The sequence below is a fragment of the Uloborus diversus genome, unplaced genomic scaffold (genome assembly GCF_026930045.1).
Source record: "Uloborus diversus isolate 005 unplaced genomic scaffold, Udiv.v.3.1 scaffold_11, whole genome shotgun sequence".
Classification (NCBI taxonomy): Eukaryota; Metazoa; Arthropoda; class Arachnida; order Araneae; family Uloboridae; genus Uloborus; species Uloborus diversus.
In genome coordinates this window covers 2,311,293-2,327,477 of record NW_026557765.1, presented here as the reverse complement: position 1 = coordinate 2,327,477, position 16,185 = coordinate 2,311,293, and the positions used below count along the sequence as shown (strand labels likewise).

Here is a 16,185-nt window from a genome sequence, read left to right as displayed (position 1 = left end):
TTTTCTCATTTTTCTTTTGACCATTGATTTTTGCAAGGATAGGGTTTTAAAAATCATGCTGAAAGTTTTTTTTTCTTTTTTGGAAGTCATTTCAGGCAGTGAGGTATACAAGGGTGGAAGGATTTTGAAATATATCACCCCAATTTTCAGAATTCTTTCTTTTGACCATAGAAACTAACTAAAACTAACCATATCAGAAATTTAACTGGCTAACAGTTTTTTTCTGTCTAAGTTGCTAGTCTCCAGTTTCAGTCAGAAATGGTTTAAAATTTTAGATAAAAAGTTCTGTTTCAGAGAGAAAGTGCTGTAAAACTCAGTCATAGAAATGCAATGGAAATATAAAAAACAGACGGAGAAAGATATGAGTAAATTTGAACACATATGCAAAAATTGATTAAGAGTTAAAAGTTTTTACATTATTATTTTTTATTTTCAAATAAACAGACTCAAGATGATGAATATCAGAACGTCGTATATATATACACTGGTGTGCAAAAATTAAGGACGAGACGGTTTTTTCAATATAACTTTGTACAAAAGCTTTCCAAATCAACACATTTAATACCGTAAGATCCCCAATACGTAAGGACATGTGTAATGTAAGCAACACTTACTAAAAGAGAAATCAGAGGGATACAAAGAAGCTTTATTGAAAAGGTAGCATGGAGCGCAATGCGACTGAAGGCCGAAACATCCCTGTGATGGGTGTCCAGCAAGAAACATCCGGTCTTTAGTAGGGGATATGATCTCCCCCGACTGCTAGGCAGGTTTCACAGCGTCTGCCCATGCTGAGAATGAGGTCGTCAATGAGTTGTTGAGCCATTGCTGCCCATTCGTCTTGCAGCGCCAATCGAAGCTCCCGAATCATTACTGGTGGTAAGGTACGAGCTGCCGAGCGTCTGCCTAGAAAATCCCATACATGCTCGATGGGATTGAGACCCGGAGATCGTGCCGGCCAATCCATACGTTCAATATTCTCACTCTCTAAGAGCTGTTCGGCAGCTACTGTGCATGTGCATTGTCGTCCATGAAAAGGAACTGCGGACCCATAGCGCCTCTAAAAAGACGCACATATGGAAGAAGAATCTCGTTACAATAACAGGTCCCGTTGACTGAACCTGCGTCGAAGATGTGAAGGTCTGTACGACTACCAAGCATGATGCCTCCCCAAACGAGAACGCCGCGACCTCCATACCTGTCCCTTTCAATGATGTTCGAGGGATGATTGCGGCTTCCCCGCTCTCTCCAGATGAGTATGCGATGAGAATCGCTACTCAGACTGAATCTGCTCTCATCCGTAAAGAGTACTCGTCCCCATTCATTGTCTCTCCAATTCCGGTGTTCCCGGCACCACAGAGAACGCCTTCTCCGATGGGCAGGCGTTAGAGGTACACAACGTATAGGGCATCGTGCAAACAGACCACCACCGTGCAGTCTTCTGGCCACAGTAAAACGCGATATCGGTCGTCCAGTCTCCTGTGTCTAGCGATTTCTCCCGCTGTCTGCCGCCTGTTTCTTCTGGCCTGTAAGACAATATACCGGTCATCTGCGGGTGTGGTTCCTCGTGGACGACCACTACTGAACCCCCGGATAGCTGTTTCTGTAGTTTGAAATTGTCTCCAAAGTCGTGAAACGATGCTGTGAGCACAATTCCGAACTCTGCAGCCACACTTGTCACACTGCGGCCTTCCTCCAACTTCCCAATGATTCGACCTCGGGTAAAAGCATCCAGATGTCGTCTAACAGATTGATTATTCGCCATTTCTCCCTGAGGCAGCAACTCGGTGTGATTTTAACTGCTATATGGCGTGCAATCTCTTTGCCAGAAATACTGATCTTACACCGACAACATGCTTTATACTACTCAGACACTCCCCCATTACGTCTGCCTGCATATCTGCGCATGTGCTAACGAACATCACCTTACTTAATCTCCTGATTGGTCTTTCTGTCCGCTCTGCCTCTTCGTTCAGCTGAATGCTAATTTTTCGACTTCATCCTTAATTTTTGCACACCAGTGTATATATATATATATATATATATATATATATATATATATATATATATATATATATATATATATATATTTGCAAATGAGTCTTCACTGTGTGAAGGAATTTTGTATACATATAATTTCCTCTTTTCTTTTTGAATACAGTGGACTCGCGCTACAACACAAATTTTTCTTGAGTAATGAACGGTCTTAGAAAAAAAACCTCATGTAAGTCTAGAATCCACTATAGAGACATTGAATATTTCATTATATTACTTGCTAAAATTATGTTGATGTAGTTTTTCGATGACAAGGAGAAGCTAGTATACATTACAATACGGCTTAAAAATTAATTAATGACTAAATAACGACATTAAATTCAAGCAAAATATTTTTTAAAATAAATAAATAAAAAGAAAATGATTTAAATGCATTATCAAATTAGCACCCAACAAAAGTTATACAATGGAGACTACATTAAAAAAATGTTTTACGAATTATTAAACTAAAAATACATACATCAAACTCGATCAAGGCATCAAGCTGTTCGTGAAGAACTGGAAGATTTTTTAAAAGCTGAAAAGACAAAAAAACACTGAAATCCTTCTATCAAAAAACCCTTTACATTATCTGAATAACAGAATCTTAAGAAAGAAACAAAAGAATGAAACATGCCAAAAATGACAGACAAAAACTAGTCACTTCAAGAAGCTTTTACTTAATTTCTGAAAACAAAAATTTCTACAAAATTACCTATAACATTTTGGTTTTGAAAAGCTTATTTAGACACACAAGTATTAAAATTTATGTGCATAAAAACACTAGAACGATAATTAATATAGAATAGTAATTTAAAACCTTACTGATTCTGTAGACATATTCCTCAACACACCTTCTTCTTTACTATTAAGGAAAAAAACAAAAGGAACAAATTAAAATGTTGAATGCTAAAATTAGAAAGACAGTACATGACACTATAAAACCAGTTATGGGTAAAAAAATAAGAAAAAAAAATTATTGCATGTAATCCAATCAGTAGCAATTGTTAACAACTTCACAAGCTTCCATCCTGCACTAAAACTAGGGGGTGCCCACCAGGAAGGGGGGTCATGGCGCAGACTACACCACTGAAATTTTTAGGCGGGTGTTTTGAGGGGCTCTTGCTTTTGGGAGGGTCTTTGCAAAATTTAGGGGGGAGAGTGCACCCTTGCTCTTGGGGGGGGGGGGCACCCCTGCAAAAACAAATAAGATTGATATACTAGGGGAACCAAATCAACCCCTAAGATCAGACAGAAATCAAAGTTTTAAGGTTCCCATTTTGTGACTCAGGATATAGCTCTTTAAATAGCCTCAAGCTGTAGATAACTGGGGATACATACATTTTTGGCATAAGAGTGACAAGATTTTTAAAATTTAGGAGACAGCTCAATTTTTCAAAAATTTAAAATTGTGTTGTTAATTTTACACCACAAAATATTTCAAAAGATGTTATATATTTCTGTTAAAAAGATAGAACAATATGGATTGTGTATTGATTTTTAAATGTTAAACATTTTTTATGTTTCCTAAGAAAATATAACAAGCAAGTTACGATTTAAATTTGTAAATATTCAAATTTTTCCTTTTTTTTTTCAGAATACTTTGGGACAAACTGGGGCTCCCCCCCCCCCCCCACTATCTCAAAATTTCCAGAAATTTTGCATCTGTATATAGGATTATTAAGTGACATGAAAATTTTTATTATTCAAAATACAAGAGCTTAATCTTACATACCCACGTTTCATTTTACAAAAATCTGAGCCCATGACTCTATATGTAGAGGCTTTCACATTCAAATATTTTGCATACCGACGTACAAATGTTGACATGTCATAACCTGGAAAAAAGAATGCTTTGATTATTCAGTAACCTTCAAAATGAATTTAATTACAGTTCAGCATATTATAAACTAAAAATACTATTAGTTTAAAATTACCAGATTAGAAGGATCCCCCCCTACATTCTTCAACTGCATAACATGGTTACAATAAGTCTCTGGTACAAAGGTAAAAGGGAGAAAAGGTTTACGGCTTGTAGAAAAAAAAAGAAAAGGCAAAACTGCTAAAAAAGCTCTTTTGTCCTAATATTTTGCAAGTAGAAAAGGCTGAACCAGTTTCCGCTAAGGTTGGGATTTTCACAAAATGTGAAAATACCATATGAAGTGCAAAAACGAAGCATCCATTTTCCTCCTTCTTTTTTGCTAAGCAATACACAATCTCAATGAGAGAGGAAACTAGCATGGCATTATGCAACATAATCTTGTTATACATTTTAGCTAAGATGTTTAAATTATTAATTACAACAGTACTTAATCTTAAAGGGCCTATGCTCCTCTAGTACTGCGGGAAAGGAACAAGTTCAGTTTTAAAAATCAAACCTTTGTGTTCTCAATATAGTAAGTGTATGATTGTACTTTTTTTTTTTAAATTTCAAATTAAAAATAAAAATAGCTACTGCGTATTTATTTCCTTAAGGTTGTCATAGCTAGACTTTAAATTTAGTTTTCAACTCAAAATGAAACACATTGACATATCTAGAAAGCTATGGGTGAAAATATCTTTGAACATATTTTTTTTATTCAATACTAGCAGCACCTGCACGAGCTTTGCCTATAGTAGAAAATTAAAAGGTCTTTTGGTTCGCCTGTATATTTACAAATAATGGATGATGATTTTCTCAACAATTTGCCTGCCCTTGTTATGGTAATTTGCTTGTCCACGTTATGATAATTTACTCGTCCACGTTATGATAATTTGCTTGGTAAAAATGAACTGAAATTTGTAGTAGAAAAAGAACAAAATCGAATTTTCGAAAAATCGCTTCGAGGTGCACACCCCCATGATAAACTAATTTGGTGCCGAATTTCATGAAAATTGGTCGAAGGGTCTAGGTGCTAAGCGCATCACTGACATCCAGCTTTATTATTAGTAAAATAATTTGCATTTTATTTTTTAGCTATCTTGTCCATATTTTACAGTTAAATTTAACTTAAAACAAAGGCACTTAAAATAAAATAATAGTTTAAGAAACTAAAAAAAACACGCTTTCATAGCAAAATTAACTAAAAAGTGAAAAATAATCTTTGGATGATAATAGTTGACCAATCACTTAATTTTAATGTAATACAAAAAAGCGTGGGGTGCTGTCTATTTACATTTTTGCTTGGACAACAAATGGAAGAAATTCAAGACAACTGATAAGAAGCCCCCCACGCTTTTTTGTATTACATTAAAATTAAGTGATTGGTCAACTACTATCATCCAAAGATTATTTTTCACTTTTTAGTTCACTTTGCTACGAAAGCGTGTTTTTTTTAGTTTTTTAAACTATTATTTTATTTTTCTGTTTTTTAGTCTTATGTCGGAGAATTATCAGGCGACGAAATTATTTATAAAACGAGTGCGAGGTAATATCTTAAAGTTAAGACAAGGGCACCCCGATGGGAAGCTACTGTGAGTCATCGATGTATGTTTGCGGAAATCATATTAATATTACTTTGAAAATTTGAGATGCATTTGAATAAAAGTTTTGTTCAACAATGGTCTGATCAGCAATGAATTTTCAATTGGAGGCTCACCTAAATTTTGGCATGAAATTAGTTAAAAACAATTATATTTCATGTTCTAATTACCTTGGAACATTGGAACAAATTTTGTCTGATGCAGAAAAATTAAAGGTTCTTGTAGATATTTTTAAATAATTTTTGCAAGCATTTTTTAATGTATTTTTAAAAAAATTTCCTTTTTCACATTGTTGGATTTATGCCAAAATATTGATTAAAACTGGAGGAAACTAAGAATTAAAAGAGTTAATTAATTATAGAATATTGCATTGTCATCGGGTCTGAGGTCGCGTGCCAAATTTCAAAAGAATCCGATCGCAGGAAGTGGGCGAAATTTGAGCTGCAAGATTCCGTTATAAGATACATACATACAGGTGAAGTAATAAAAGCGTGTTAAAATGAGAGCGACTGAACACAAACTATCAAGTGACAGAAAGACATTTGAGAATTTCTGAGAAACCAAACACAAAATATCTTAAAAGAAGATCAATTTGGAATGGGTGTGCTAAAACTTCTCTCAAATTAATTCATCACACAGCTGAAAGGGTTTTAAATATGAGGCAGTGAGAAGCAGAGGGATGTAAGTGGTAAAATTAAAAATTTGGAGGCAACCAGTACACATGGTAGGTGAACCCCTCCTCTGTCTTGGGACAAGAGATGGTACTAGTAGCCCTGGTTGGCCGGACTGGACTCAATTGGGTTAGACCAAATCTCTAGAAAAAAATCTATTATTTAGCCCACTTTTGGGTTTTTTTAAATTTTCTGAGAAGTTTTTAAAAAAAATTAATTTAAATATTTTCCCAATTTAAACTTTTTTTTTATTTGTTCTTCACCACAAACAATGGACACAAAAAATGAATTTTTAACTTTAATAGTATTTCTTAACTCTTAACAGCATTAAACAAATACTTCAAAGGTTTAAAATAAATGTATTTAACTTTCTTCTTTAACTGGTCTCAATAAATAACTCAAATTATCTTGACAAAGACCTGTCATGTCTGATTTTCTCAATATTTGTAGATTGTACAGAGGAAACTACTCTAATAAAAAAGCTTCCATGTTAATTATTTTCTTCAAACAAACATCACAAATCTAGAATAAACAAGGTATATTTTTTAGAATTTAACCGGTTTTTCGAACGGTGGACAGAAAACGGAACAGTATGTACAGTATTTTCATTATCTTAAAAAAAAGTTTAATATTTCTTACTCTGTACACAGAAATAGAAAAACAGGCAACATAAAATTCAAAGAAATGTCTTGATTAAGCTGGAATTCAGTAAAAATGGATTTTAAACTACTTGAGGTTCTACAGTAGTTTTGCATAACAAAATGAAATACAATCAAGTAAATTGCAAAAAAAAAAAAAAAAATGTAGTTAAAAAAAACGAACAATAAATTTTATCACTCAAGAAGTAACTTTGCCTTAATTGTTGATAATAATGAAAACTAAAAAATCTGAAACTTCACCATTCTCGGATCTTGTCATCTTTTATACTTTTTTTCAGAAAACGCTGAATTTTAATTAGTTTTCCAGCTTTTTTTACCCAAAGACAATTTTTGCGCTTTGTCCATATACTTACGCTACAATATGCTACAAGTAACCCATATTTTCCCTACAAAAAGACAAAAAAAAAAAGACATTTCTTTTAAAAAACCCAGTTTTAGTGTGGAGTTTTTTGGGTTTTATTCAAAAAAACCCAAAAAACCCTGGGTCCATGGGCTTTTTTTTTTGAAAAAACCCCCAGGTTTTTGCCAACCCTGCTGGTAGGTGCTGCTATACAGCATGATTTAGAAGAAAAAAAATCAATGAAAGCCTACCTGGGACGTTATCTTTAAACGCGTTTTATTCAAAACTTGAAAATGTCCACTTACAACCCTTTGCTTCTCACTGCCTCACATGATTTAAGAAATGCACAGCTTGAGCAGGGACAGATCTGACTTCTGGCTCCAGGAGTGAGAGGAAGGGGTGAGGGGTGGGGCATACGTGTCATTTTGGAAATAAGGGATTTAGTCCAAACGTTCCGAAATAAAAGTACTCAAATGCAGCTTGTACCTAGTATCCAAATGGATCCGCATCAGAGCTGGAGATCAAAAACACACATTGGCAAGATTCAGAAATAGCATTTTAAAAAATCCGATTATATTCATGTCTGCATTTAGTCAACTTCTTCATGTCAACATAGATTATTGGAATGGGGTGAAAAAGCAAATACTTACCTTGCGATGCCGTTCGATCCACAAAACCACTTAAATGAAAGGTACAGCTAGATGTTGCCATGCATTGAATAAACCTCTGAAAAACAAGGTGAAATTAATGTCACACAAATTCACCTTGTTAAAGAAATAATCAAAGAAAACTAAAAAGAAAAAGAAAAAAACGGGATAAATACAGTAAAACCCCTCTAATGCAGACACTAATGGGACAAAGGGATTTAGGACTAAGTTCCTGGGGGGGGGGGGGGAGGCAGTTTTTTTTTTTTAAGCAACATTAATTGTAATCAAGACTGGATTTAGAATATTTCAGGTTTTGGTCTCTTTTGTAGTCCGGACAACCTTTTTGTTGGTGGTGGAAAAAGCCATTTTTGATACCCCCCCCCCCCCCGCTCTATGTTTTTTTTTTCCCTGTGATACATAAAGTCATGGCTTACTTTTTTTGTGTTGTGTTGCCGGCTGTTCTTTTAAATTGAACTTAAGAGAAGAAGTGGCATCCCTTTTAAGTGGGGTATAGAATGTCTCCAATTTTAGGGGGTCCGGGGGATTTTTCGCCGAAGAAATTTTCGTCAAAAATAGAGAAAAAATTCTGCATTTTAAAGCCTTAAGAGGTAATTAGAACTACAAAAATCTTGGGGGGGGGGGGGGGGGAAATAGGCAAACATGCTCTTTTGCAAATAACGATAATGCATAGTAAAAATTGTTTTTTGGGTGGACAAATCAATGACAGCAGTCCTCAGAGAGAAAAAGCAAGGAAGAACAGATGATTATGCATTTTTATTTGCTTTATAACGGCTGTCGGTTCAATTTAATGAGTTTTTGATCCCGCCTCCAACCCACCCTCAAATACAATAATGAATTAAATACACATATATGATCAATAGTAAAAAAATGCTTTGAAAGAAAATTGTGTACAGACTTTGAAAATAGGTAACAAGAGTGTAACATGCAGCCTATTTGGACAATTCATTATTTATACACTTGATAAGATAGACAATTGTAGTATTTTGCTTAGGAATTTCAAAGACTGATCTAATTCTTTTCAAGGACCCGAGGACAATAAAGATTATTTAAGGCACTTCATTGGCCTTTTCCAAACTCTGAAATTTAGTACTAGATTTGTAACAGTTTTACAGTATTGTTCTAACTTTGATAGAGCAACTATTTTAAGTTTAAAAGAAAAAAAAAAAAACAAGCACTTCACCCACTTTTTTTTTTCAATTACAAGTAGTGTAGCAAACGAAAAGGAATAGAGGTAGTGTATTTTGTTTTTCCTGCTTAACAGATTAAGAATACACAGTAGAAGTAAGATAAAAACAAGCAATAGAAAAGAATTTCCAAAACACAACATTCAAGATTAAATAAATAGCAAGATATGAAATATGTGGGTCACAAAAAAATTATCTCAAGTAATATGTTACAGAAACGTTGAGAACCAAAATTTTTTTCATTTTTACTGCAGGATATGGCAAGGAGCTGAATTTGACACATTTCGGCATTTTCTCCCCCCCCCCCCCCCCCGCCCCACATTAGTTATAAATTAAAAAAGTCATGATTTTTATCTACCACTTGTCCTAATTTTCAAGGTTTTCAAGCACTTTAAAATATTTTTTTTTTTTTTGGAACAAATCATGAAATTTTCAGGAGTGGAGGGCCTTTAACAAAGTGGGGTGCCCTAAGCTATACCTTGTTTAGTTTATAGGTATATCCGGTATTTTTAAACCTTTGTTTTAGCTTCTATTTTGTCAAAATAACTGTCGATTGTTTTAAGTATTGCAGCTGGACGCATAGCTCGATCAGCCGATATTTTCACTTTTATATACAAATACAAATGGTGACAACCAGCAATAGGCTCTGGGCCCAGCTAGGCTGGTCCTAGTCAATTAATTAGTCCCCCAATGAAGATCAATGGCCCTCTTAATCCACCCCCTTGCTCGTTACCTGCCTCTACCGGTAAGCTGTTCCAAGTGCCCACGACCCTGCTAAAGTAGTAGTGTTTCCTTATTCCCAGGTTAGCCCTGAGATTTGAATGGCTTGAAACAATGACCCCTCGTCCTGCTTTCCATGCAAAAATTTAAAACCATCAACATCTTTCATTTTGATAAATTTAAACAACTGAATCATGTCCCCTCTGGCTCTCCTTTGCTAAAGGCTATACATGTTAAGCCTATTAAGTCTGGTATCATAATTCTAAATCTGAAAGTCCCCTTACTAGTCTAGTTACCCTTCTTTGAACCTTTTCCAATATATTTGCCCTAATCATTTTCAGTTCAAAATACACGCTTTTAACTCATTTTCAACAACCCAGTGACAGCAGTAACTACTTGTAATACAGTGTACGTTGTCCCCCCCCCCCATTAGAAAAAGGCATTCACTATTCTTTTCATGTTCACTTCTGAACTATTCAAAAAAAGAAAAAAAATCATGAGTTTTTTCTTTTAAGATTTTGGAAGGTGTTTTGTTACTATGTCTAAAAAGTCGTCCCAAGGCCAGTGTTGCCAGATTGGGGGAAATTTCCCCATTTTGGGGAAATCTGGTGATCTCTGGGGAAACTTTGGGGGAAATGAGTTTTGAGGGGAATTCTTTGAGGGAAATTTTTTTTTCTTGGGGAAAACTTGGGGAAAGAAAAAACCTCGAGGAAAAAAGAATTTTTTTTCGTATTGAGATTCACGACAAGAAGTAGTAGTTACATTGCATCAAACAGCGTTGGTTTAGCTTTGATCAACTTTATGGAATTCGCATTTCGCATAATGTGGAATATTATGCTATGGAATTCGCATTAATGTTCTGCTAGAGTAACTAGTTGATACGTGAAATGGGTAAAAATAAGTGTGATGAAGAGTGTTCTTGGATAAATATATACAAAAATCATAGTTTAATGTACATACAGAAGCAGAATAGTAAATGCAAGTAGAAAAAAAAAAAAACATTTGGCTATTTTTCATCTCTCGGTCAGGCGCTTGTATTTATGACTAGTGGCACTTGCATGGCTTTGCCCGTAGTAGAAAATTAAAAGGTCTTTTGGTTCCCCTATATATTTACAATAATGCATGGTGAATTTCTCGACAATTGGCTTGCCCCGCATCACGGTTGCACGTTATGATAGCTTGGTAATTTACTCCTCCATCTTATGATAATTTTGCACGGGGAAAACGTTCTTAAAATTGGAATAGAAAAAGAAAAAAAATCGAATTTTCGAAAAATCGCTTCGAGGTGCACACCCCTATGCTACAAACTCATTTTGTGGCAAATTTCATGAAAATCGGCGTAACGGTCTAGGCGCTATGCGCGTCAAGAGAGCCTGACAGACAGAGAGATATCCAGACAGAGAGACTTTCAGCTTTATTATTTGTAAAGAAGATAAAGAAAGATAAAGAAGACAAAAAAAAAAAAAAAAAGTGAAAATGAGAAGAAAACAAAAGTTGGGGAATTTTATAAGAAAATTTGGCTATTTGGGGATTTTTTTTTCAAGAGACAAAAATATTAGAGAGAGTCGATTCATTTTATGAAAATATTAGTGGAAAAATAATTTTGAATTTGGGGAATTTTGATAGGAAAACATCGCTTTTTTGGGGAAAAGTAGGAAGGGATTGGGGAAATCTGGATTTGACCATCTGGCAACACTGCTCCTCGCCCCCTTTAAATCTTGTATTTAAGCTTTTGAAAAATAATACTGATACTTCAAGAATATAATTCATACTTCATTCCCGTAACACATTAAATGATGAGCTGTGATAAGGGACTTGAAAACCATCACCCAAGAAGACTGCTGAGTCCTTTGAATAAGAAAGTTGCACAGCTCTGGCACTGACACATTTGGTTCGTTTGTACAATGGATCAAATCTGAAAAACCAATGAATGATTTTGTATCAAATAAAGTGCATACATATAAGTAAGAAAAAAAAAATTTTTTTTCAAAAGTTTAAATCCTGAAACATCTTTTACAAAATTTACAAACACTAGTTGAACTGTTAAAACAAAATCAAAGGGACAGTTTAAATGTTTAATTGTGCAGGGGCAAATCCAGGATTTTTTTATCACTACCTATTTTTGTGAAAGTACTGTATCAATAATCTATTTTTGTGAAAGTTTTTCTTATTAGCATTGTGTTTGGGATCTTTCAAAGGCACATTCTACTTTTTGTAAGAAAATTAGAGCATTTAAATGGTAGTTAGAAAGGTTCAAATGTCGTTTACTATTATTTCTAACGTTTTTTTCTTGGGGGAGGGGGGGGGGGATGGCTAAGATTTAGGGAAATTAAAATTGTATCTCAGCTCAATAGGCTTTGTACTGTGTACAATTCAGGGAAATTAATCATCCCCCAAAACTAATGCTACGTTGCGTAAATGCAATTTGGCGAAGAACAGCTAAAAATGAGTTTAATACTATGAAAAAGTTGTTACCTAAGCGATTGTTCATATAAATCATCTTAGCATTTCATTTTATGAGTAAGCTGTGTTTTAACAGAAAAACAAGTTTTCTATTTTAGAAATACAGATTTTTTGTAAAATTTTTGATTTTTTAATATTGTTTCTAGAATGTGCCGATTTTCAAAGTTAGTTTTGTGAAGCTGCTGATTTTATAACTTGATTTTTGTGAAAGTACCGATTTTAAAATAAGATTTTTGTGAAGGTACCGAAAAAACGGTAGTAAAATCAGCCTGTATTGGGCCCTGTTGTGTCAACCATAGTTCGTCTTATCCGAAAAACAAGAAATAGCATTATGTGTTGATAAAATATCATGAGAATCGCAAATATAGCTTGTCTTAGCAGTAATTCGTTTTAAGCATGTCAGGTTTTTTTATCTATTTTTTTTACAAATTACATTCCAAGTTGCCTTTCTGAAACATGTCCTGATATTTTGGATTATGTGGTAAATAAGCATCTGTTATTATAAATCAAACAAACACATTTAAAATTATGATGTTTCAACAATTTGACACTCCATTCACATTTTACAGTTTCGCAGTTGCCTGCGATATAGGGCTAGGGAGGTGCACAGCATTTTTTGCACCAATTGTTTAAACCCCTTTCAGGGGCAGTTTTCGCGGTGTAAAACCACTAATTTCTAAAAAAATTCTGTTTTTTCTGAATTTTTTGAATCAAAATCGCTTGAGTCCTCTTCTTTTAAGTTCAATGAACAACATTAGATGGCAGAATAACAACAAATTTTTTTTTTTCGTAGGCTCAATTTCTTGTTCCAAATCATAAAATTTTCAATTTTTCGTTTACCCTAAAAATATGGAATTTTTTTCAGATTTTAAAAATTTTAATTAGCGCTGAAAGAGTGAATCATTTTTCTTTATTTTACCCGAGGTAGTCAATCATATTGTTTGAAAAGATTCAAATTCATTTTACATGCATAAACATGTTTTGTCCTTCCCCAGGTGGGGGGGGGGGTGAACAAATTGAGGACACCACCCCCAGCGAAAAAAAAATTTTTAACTGAAAAATCTATGTCTAGATGATCAAATAAACCCACTTGTGGTGTTTTTTCTTAAGATTTCTCAAAAATTAATGACGCGTTCTGAAAGGGTTAAAAGATAATTTGAGTTTGCAAACAATTTTAGGATCGTACTTAGCACCGTTGCTAGAGTTTCGGCCAGTGGTGGTTTTAACCATGGATAAAACTGGTTAAAACCGGCTTTTATAAAATCAGTTTTGACCATTAGATGCGGATATAGGAAATAATAAAATTTAAAATCAAAATAAATGAGTAAATTAAAATATGAAACACATTCAATCCGATAATCAGTCACTATTCATTATTTAAGTAGGCAGTTCATTTTACACCCTATGTAAGTAATAAATGGACTGTTTCTAATGGTTAGTCAGATCAATGTTTCAAACAGTGTAAACAGTGGCGGCTCGTGGGAGGGGCCAGAGGGGGCCCGGGCCCCCTCACTTTTTTCAAAAGACAATACTTTATAATTTTTATTTTATTTTCCTTTTTTTGTGCGTACGAGCTTGAAATTAAAAAAAAAAAATTGTATTGTATTATCCAGCATATAATCCGCAGATTATCTGTTGAAAAGTGTAAAATTAATGAGGTGCGGGTTATCTGCGCGTGTGTGTTTTTTCCCTCAACACCAATGCATTGAACTTCAATATTTACAGCAGGATTCGCAGAGCCCGTTACCCTACCTGTATGCTGTTTATTTTACATAGCTTGAATGTTCTTAAGCGATTCAGGCTATGTAAAATAAACAACAGTAAAGGAAGAAGCCTTCATTTGCACAAGATTAGATCGTTTGCTCCTTTCTTGACTCTGTCTTCAAGTAATTAGCTTACTATAACAACAATTTAGAGAAGCAATCATTATTTTTTAGATTATTTTCATATTACTTTTAAATATACCTTATAAGTTATTACTTCTTCAACGTTTTTTAATTTAGTTGCGAAAATAAATTTAATTTTATTAATTTAACAAAAAAAAAAGGTTAAATGTTTAAAAAAAAAAATATTTTTTTTAATTCTTTTTTTTTCTTCAAAAACAAGGGGGGGGGGGGCGAGTGCACCCATGATCTGGCCCTCTCACTTTTTCAAGGCACGAGCCGCCACTGAGTGTAAATAGCACAATACGTAATTGTTTCAAGTTTTATGCACACAAAATGAATTTCAAATTTAATCAAAGTAGGATATTACTTATTTTTTAATGCATTGAATATGTTACAAGTTTTGTGAAGAATAGCCATTAGTTTATACTGTAGCCTGTATAGTATTCCTAGTAAACGAGCGTCCTTTACCTTCGTTGTGAATAATTTTTAATTTTAAAGAAAAGTTGCGTTTAATCAATAAATCAGTTTAAAAAATAATTCTAATTTTTTGATAAATACACATACTATTTCTTTCAATCATGCATTAAAATGTGCAATATTATGCATACAAAGTATATGTGTACACATATTAGTGCACTTCTATACAATACAGTTTTGGCCCGCTCAATGTGGTTAAATCCAGTTTTGGCTGGTTTTTATCAGTGGCATGGCCAAAATGGGTTTTGTCCTGCCAAAACTACAAACCCTGGTACTTAGACTTGTTTAGCAGTTTTAAAAATAGTTTTCATAAAGTATTTATTAACTTCAAAAATTAGGTAACAGCTCATAATAGGAAAGTATGGTCAACTGTTAAGTGCAGTTCGTTACCTATTAAAAATAAAAATGTATCATAAAACATTATTCCATTTTGTAACATACATGTGTATCATGGAAAAAATACAAATAACAATGAAAAATATGAACCTTTTTTTTTTTTTTTGATAACTAATTAATAACAATCTTTCACTAAATTTTCCTTTAAACAAAACTCAAATTAGATTATCACTTTAAAACTTAGCTCTGAAATGAAGCAAAAACATTTTATGTCGTAAACACTTGAGTTTCAGTCCTCATAAAGTTCAGCCATTCTTTAAATAAATTTCATAAAAATGTTTGGCTAACTATCTTTTATCGTAGAAAAATGATAAATTTATCAACAGATGTACGAATAAAAATGATTTTAACAATAACTTATTTCATGGAACATAGAAATACAATACAGCAACGAAATTTTAGATCAATTGTTGTGTAAAGAAAAGAACACAACACTAGTATACACTCTAAAATTTTTAATAACAACAATTTTTTTGAACATTTTGGCAGAATTTCTTCTCAGTTGAAATGAGAACAATCCTAATACAACCGAAGTAGGATGATATTAAGAACGCTTTTAATTACTTAGAGACAACTAGCTAATTCAACGCAGTACGTATACAATTCCACAGAACACTTTACTTTGTTTACTCAAAAACAATCAGATGTAAATTACTCAACATATAATGCTCAAAGTGATGACGAATGAAAACTAGCCCGAAACAGAAAAATCTATTTTCAATGAAACATTTGGCAAACCAAGTTGGTGTTGGCAAAAACCAAACAAAAACAAAATTTAAAAGGTCGCATCAAAAAGTACTAAAGAATTAAATATTTCTCAAGTGATGGTTCTGTTACTCATACTCACAATCGAGATGTTTCTTTTTTAGGACCGATAATTTCTTCCGTAGTTGCTTTACATACGGCTTTTTCAACATTTTGGCCATAAATAGTATGCCTTTGCAGCTACAAGTCTGTCGTGTAATGTTTGTTCCCGCCATGTTAGTGCAATCGTTTAGATGAAGAGAATAATTGGATAGTTCGATACTTTCAAGTACTCGACATCAAGCACGTTACATTTAAACTTCTCCATTAAATTAATAATTATTATTTTACACACACACGCGTACGAGCTCAACGACCAGCGTTCACTACGTAATGTTTCCCTTTCACTAGTGAACAACCTCCTCAGACAGAGTGATGCCAAACATGGTTGAAATGCGGGGAAATACTTAAATTTAAAAAGTCG

The 16,185-nt window shown here is 33.7% G+C and overlaps 1 protein-coding gene across 1 annotated transcript in view; it reads right to left on the bottom strand.

Moving 5' to 3' along the window:
* Positions 1-15,910, bottom strand: part of LOC129232121 (phosphatidylinositol-binding clathrin assembly protein LAP-like) — a 50,055-nt gene extending 34,145 nt beyond the window's left edge. Inside the window, exons 1-6 of the mRNA XM_054866360.1 lie at positions 15,805-15,910; positions 11,508-11,650; positions 7,814-7,889; positions 3,767-3,869; positions 2,857-2,896; positions 2,513-2,569 (exon numbers count right to left, since the gene is read on the bottom strand). Coding sequence (XP_054722335.1) covers positions 2,513-2,569; positions 2,857-2,896; positions 3,767-3,869; positions 7,814-7,889; positions 11,508-11,650; positions 15,805-15,883 — 498 coding nt within the window. The 5' untranslated portion in view covers positions 15,884-15,910. The remainder of the gene's footprint in view (positions 1-2,512; positions 2,570-2,856; positions 2,897-3,766; positions 3,870-7,813; positions 7,890-11,507; positions 11,651-15,804) is intronic.
* Between the last annotated feature and the right edge of the window lie 275 nt (positions 15,911-16,185).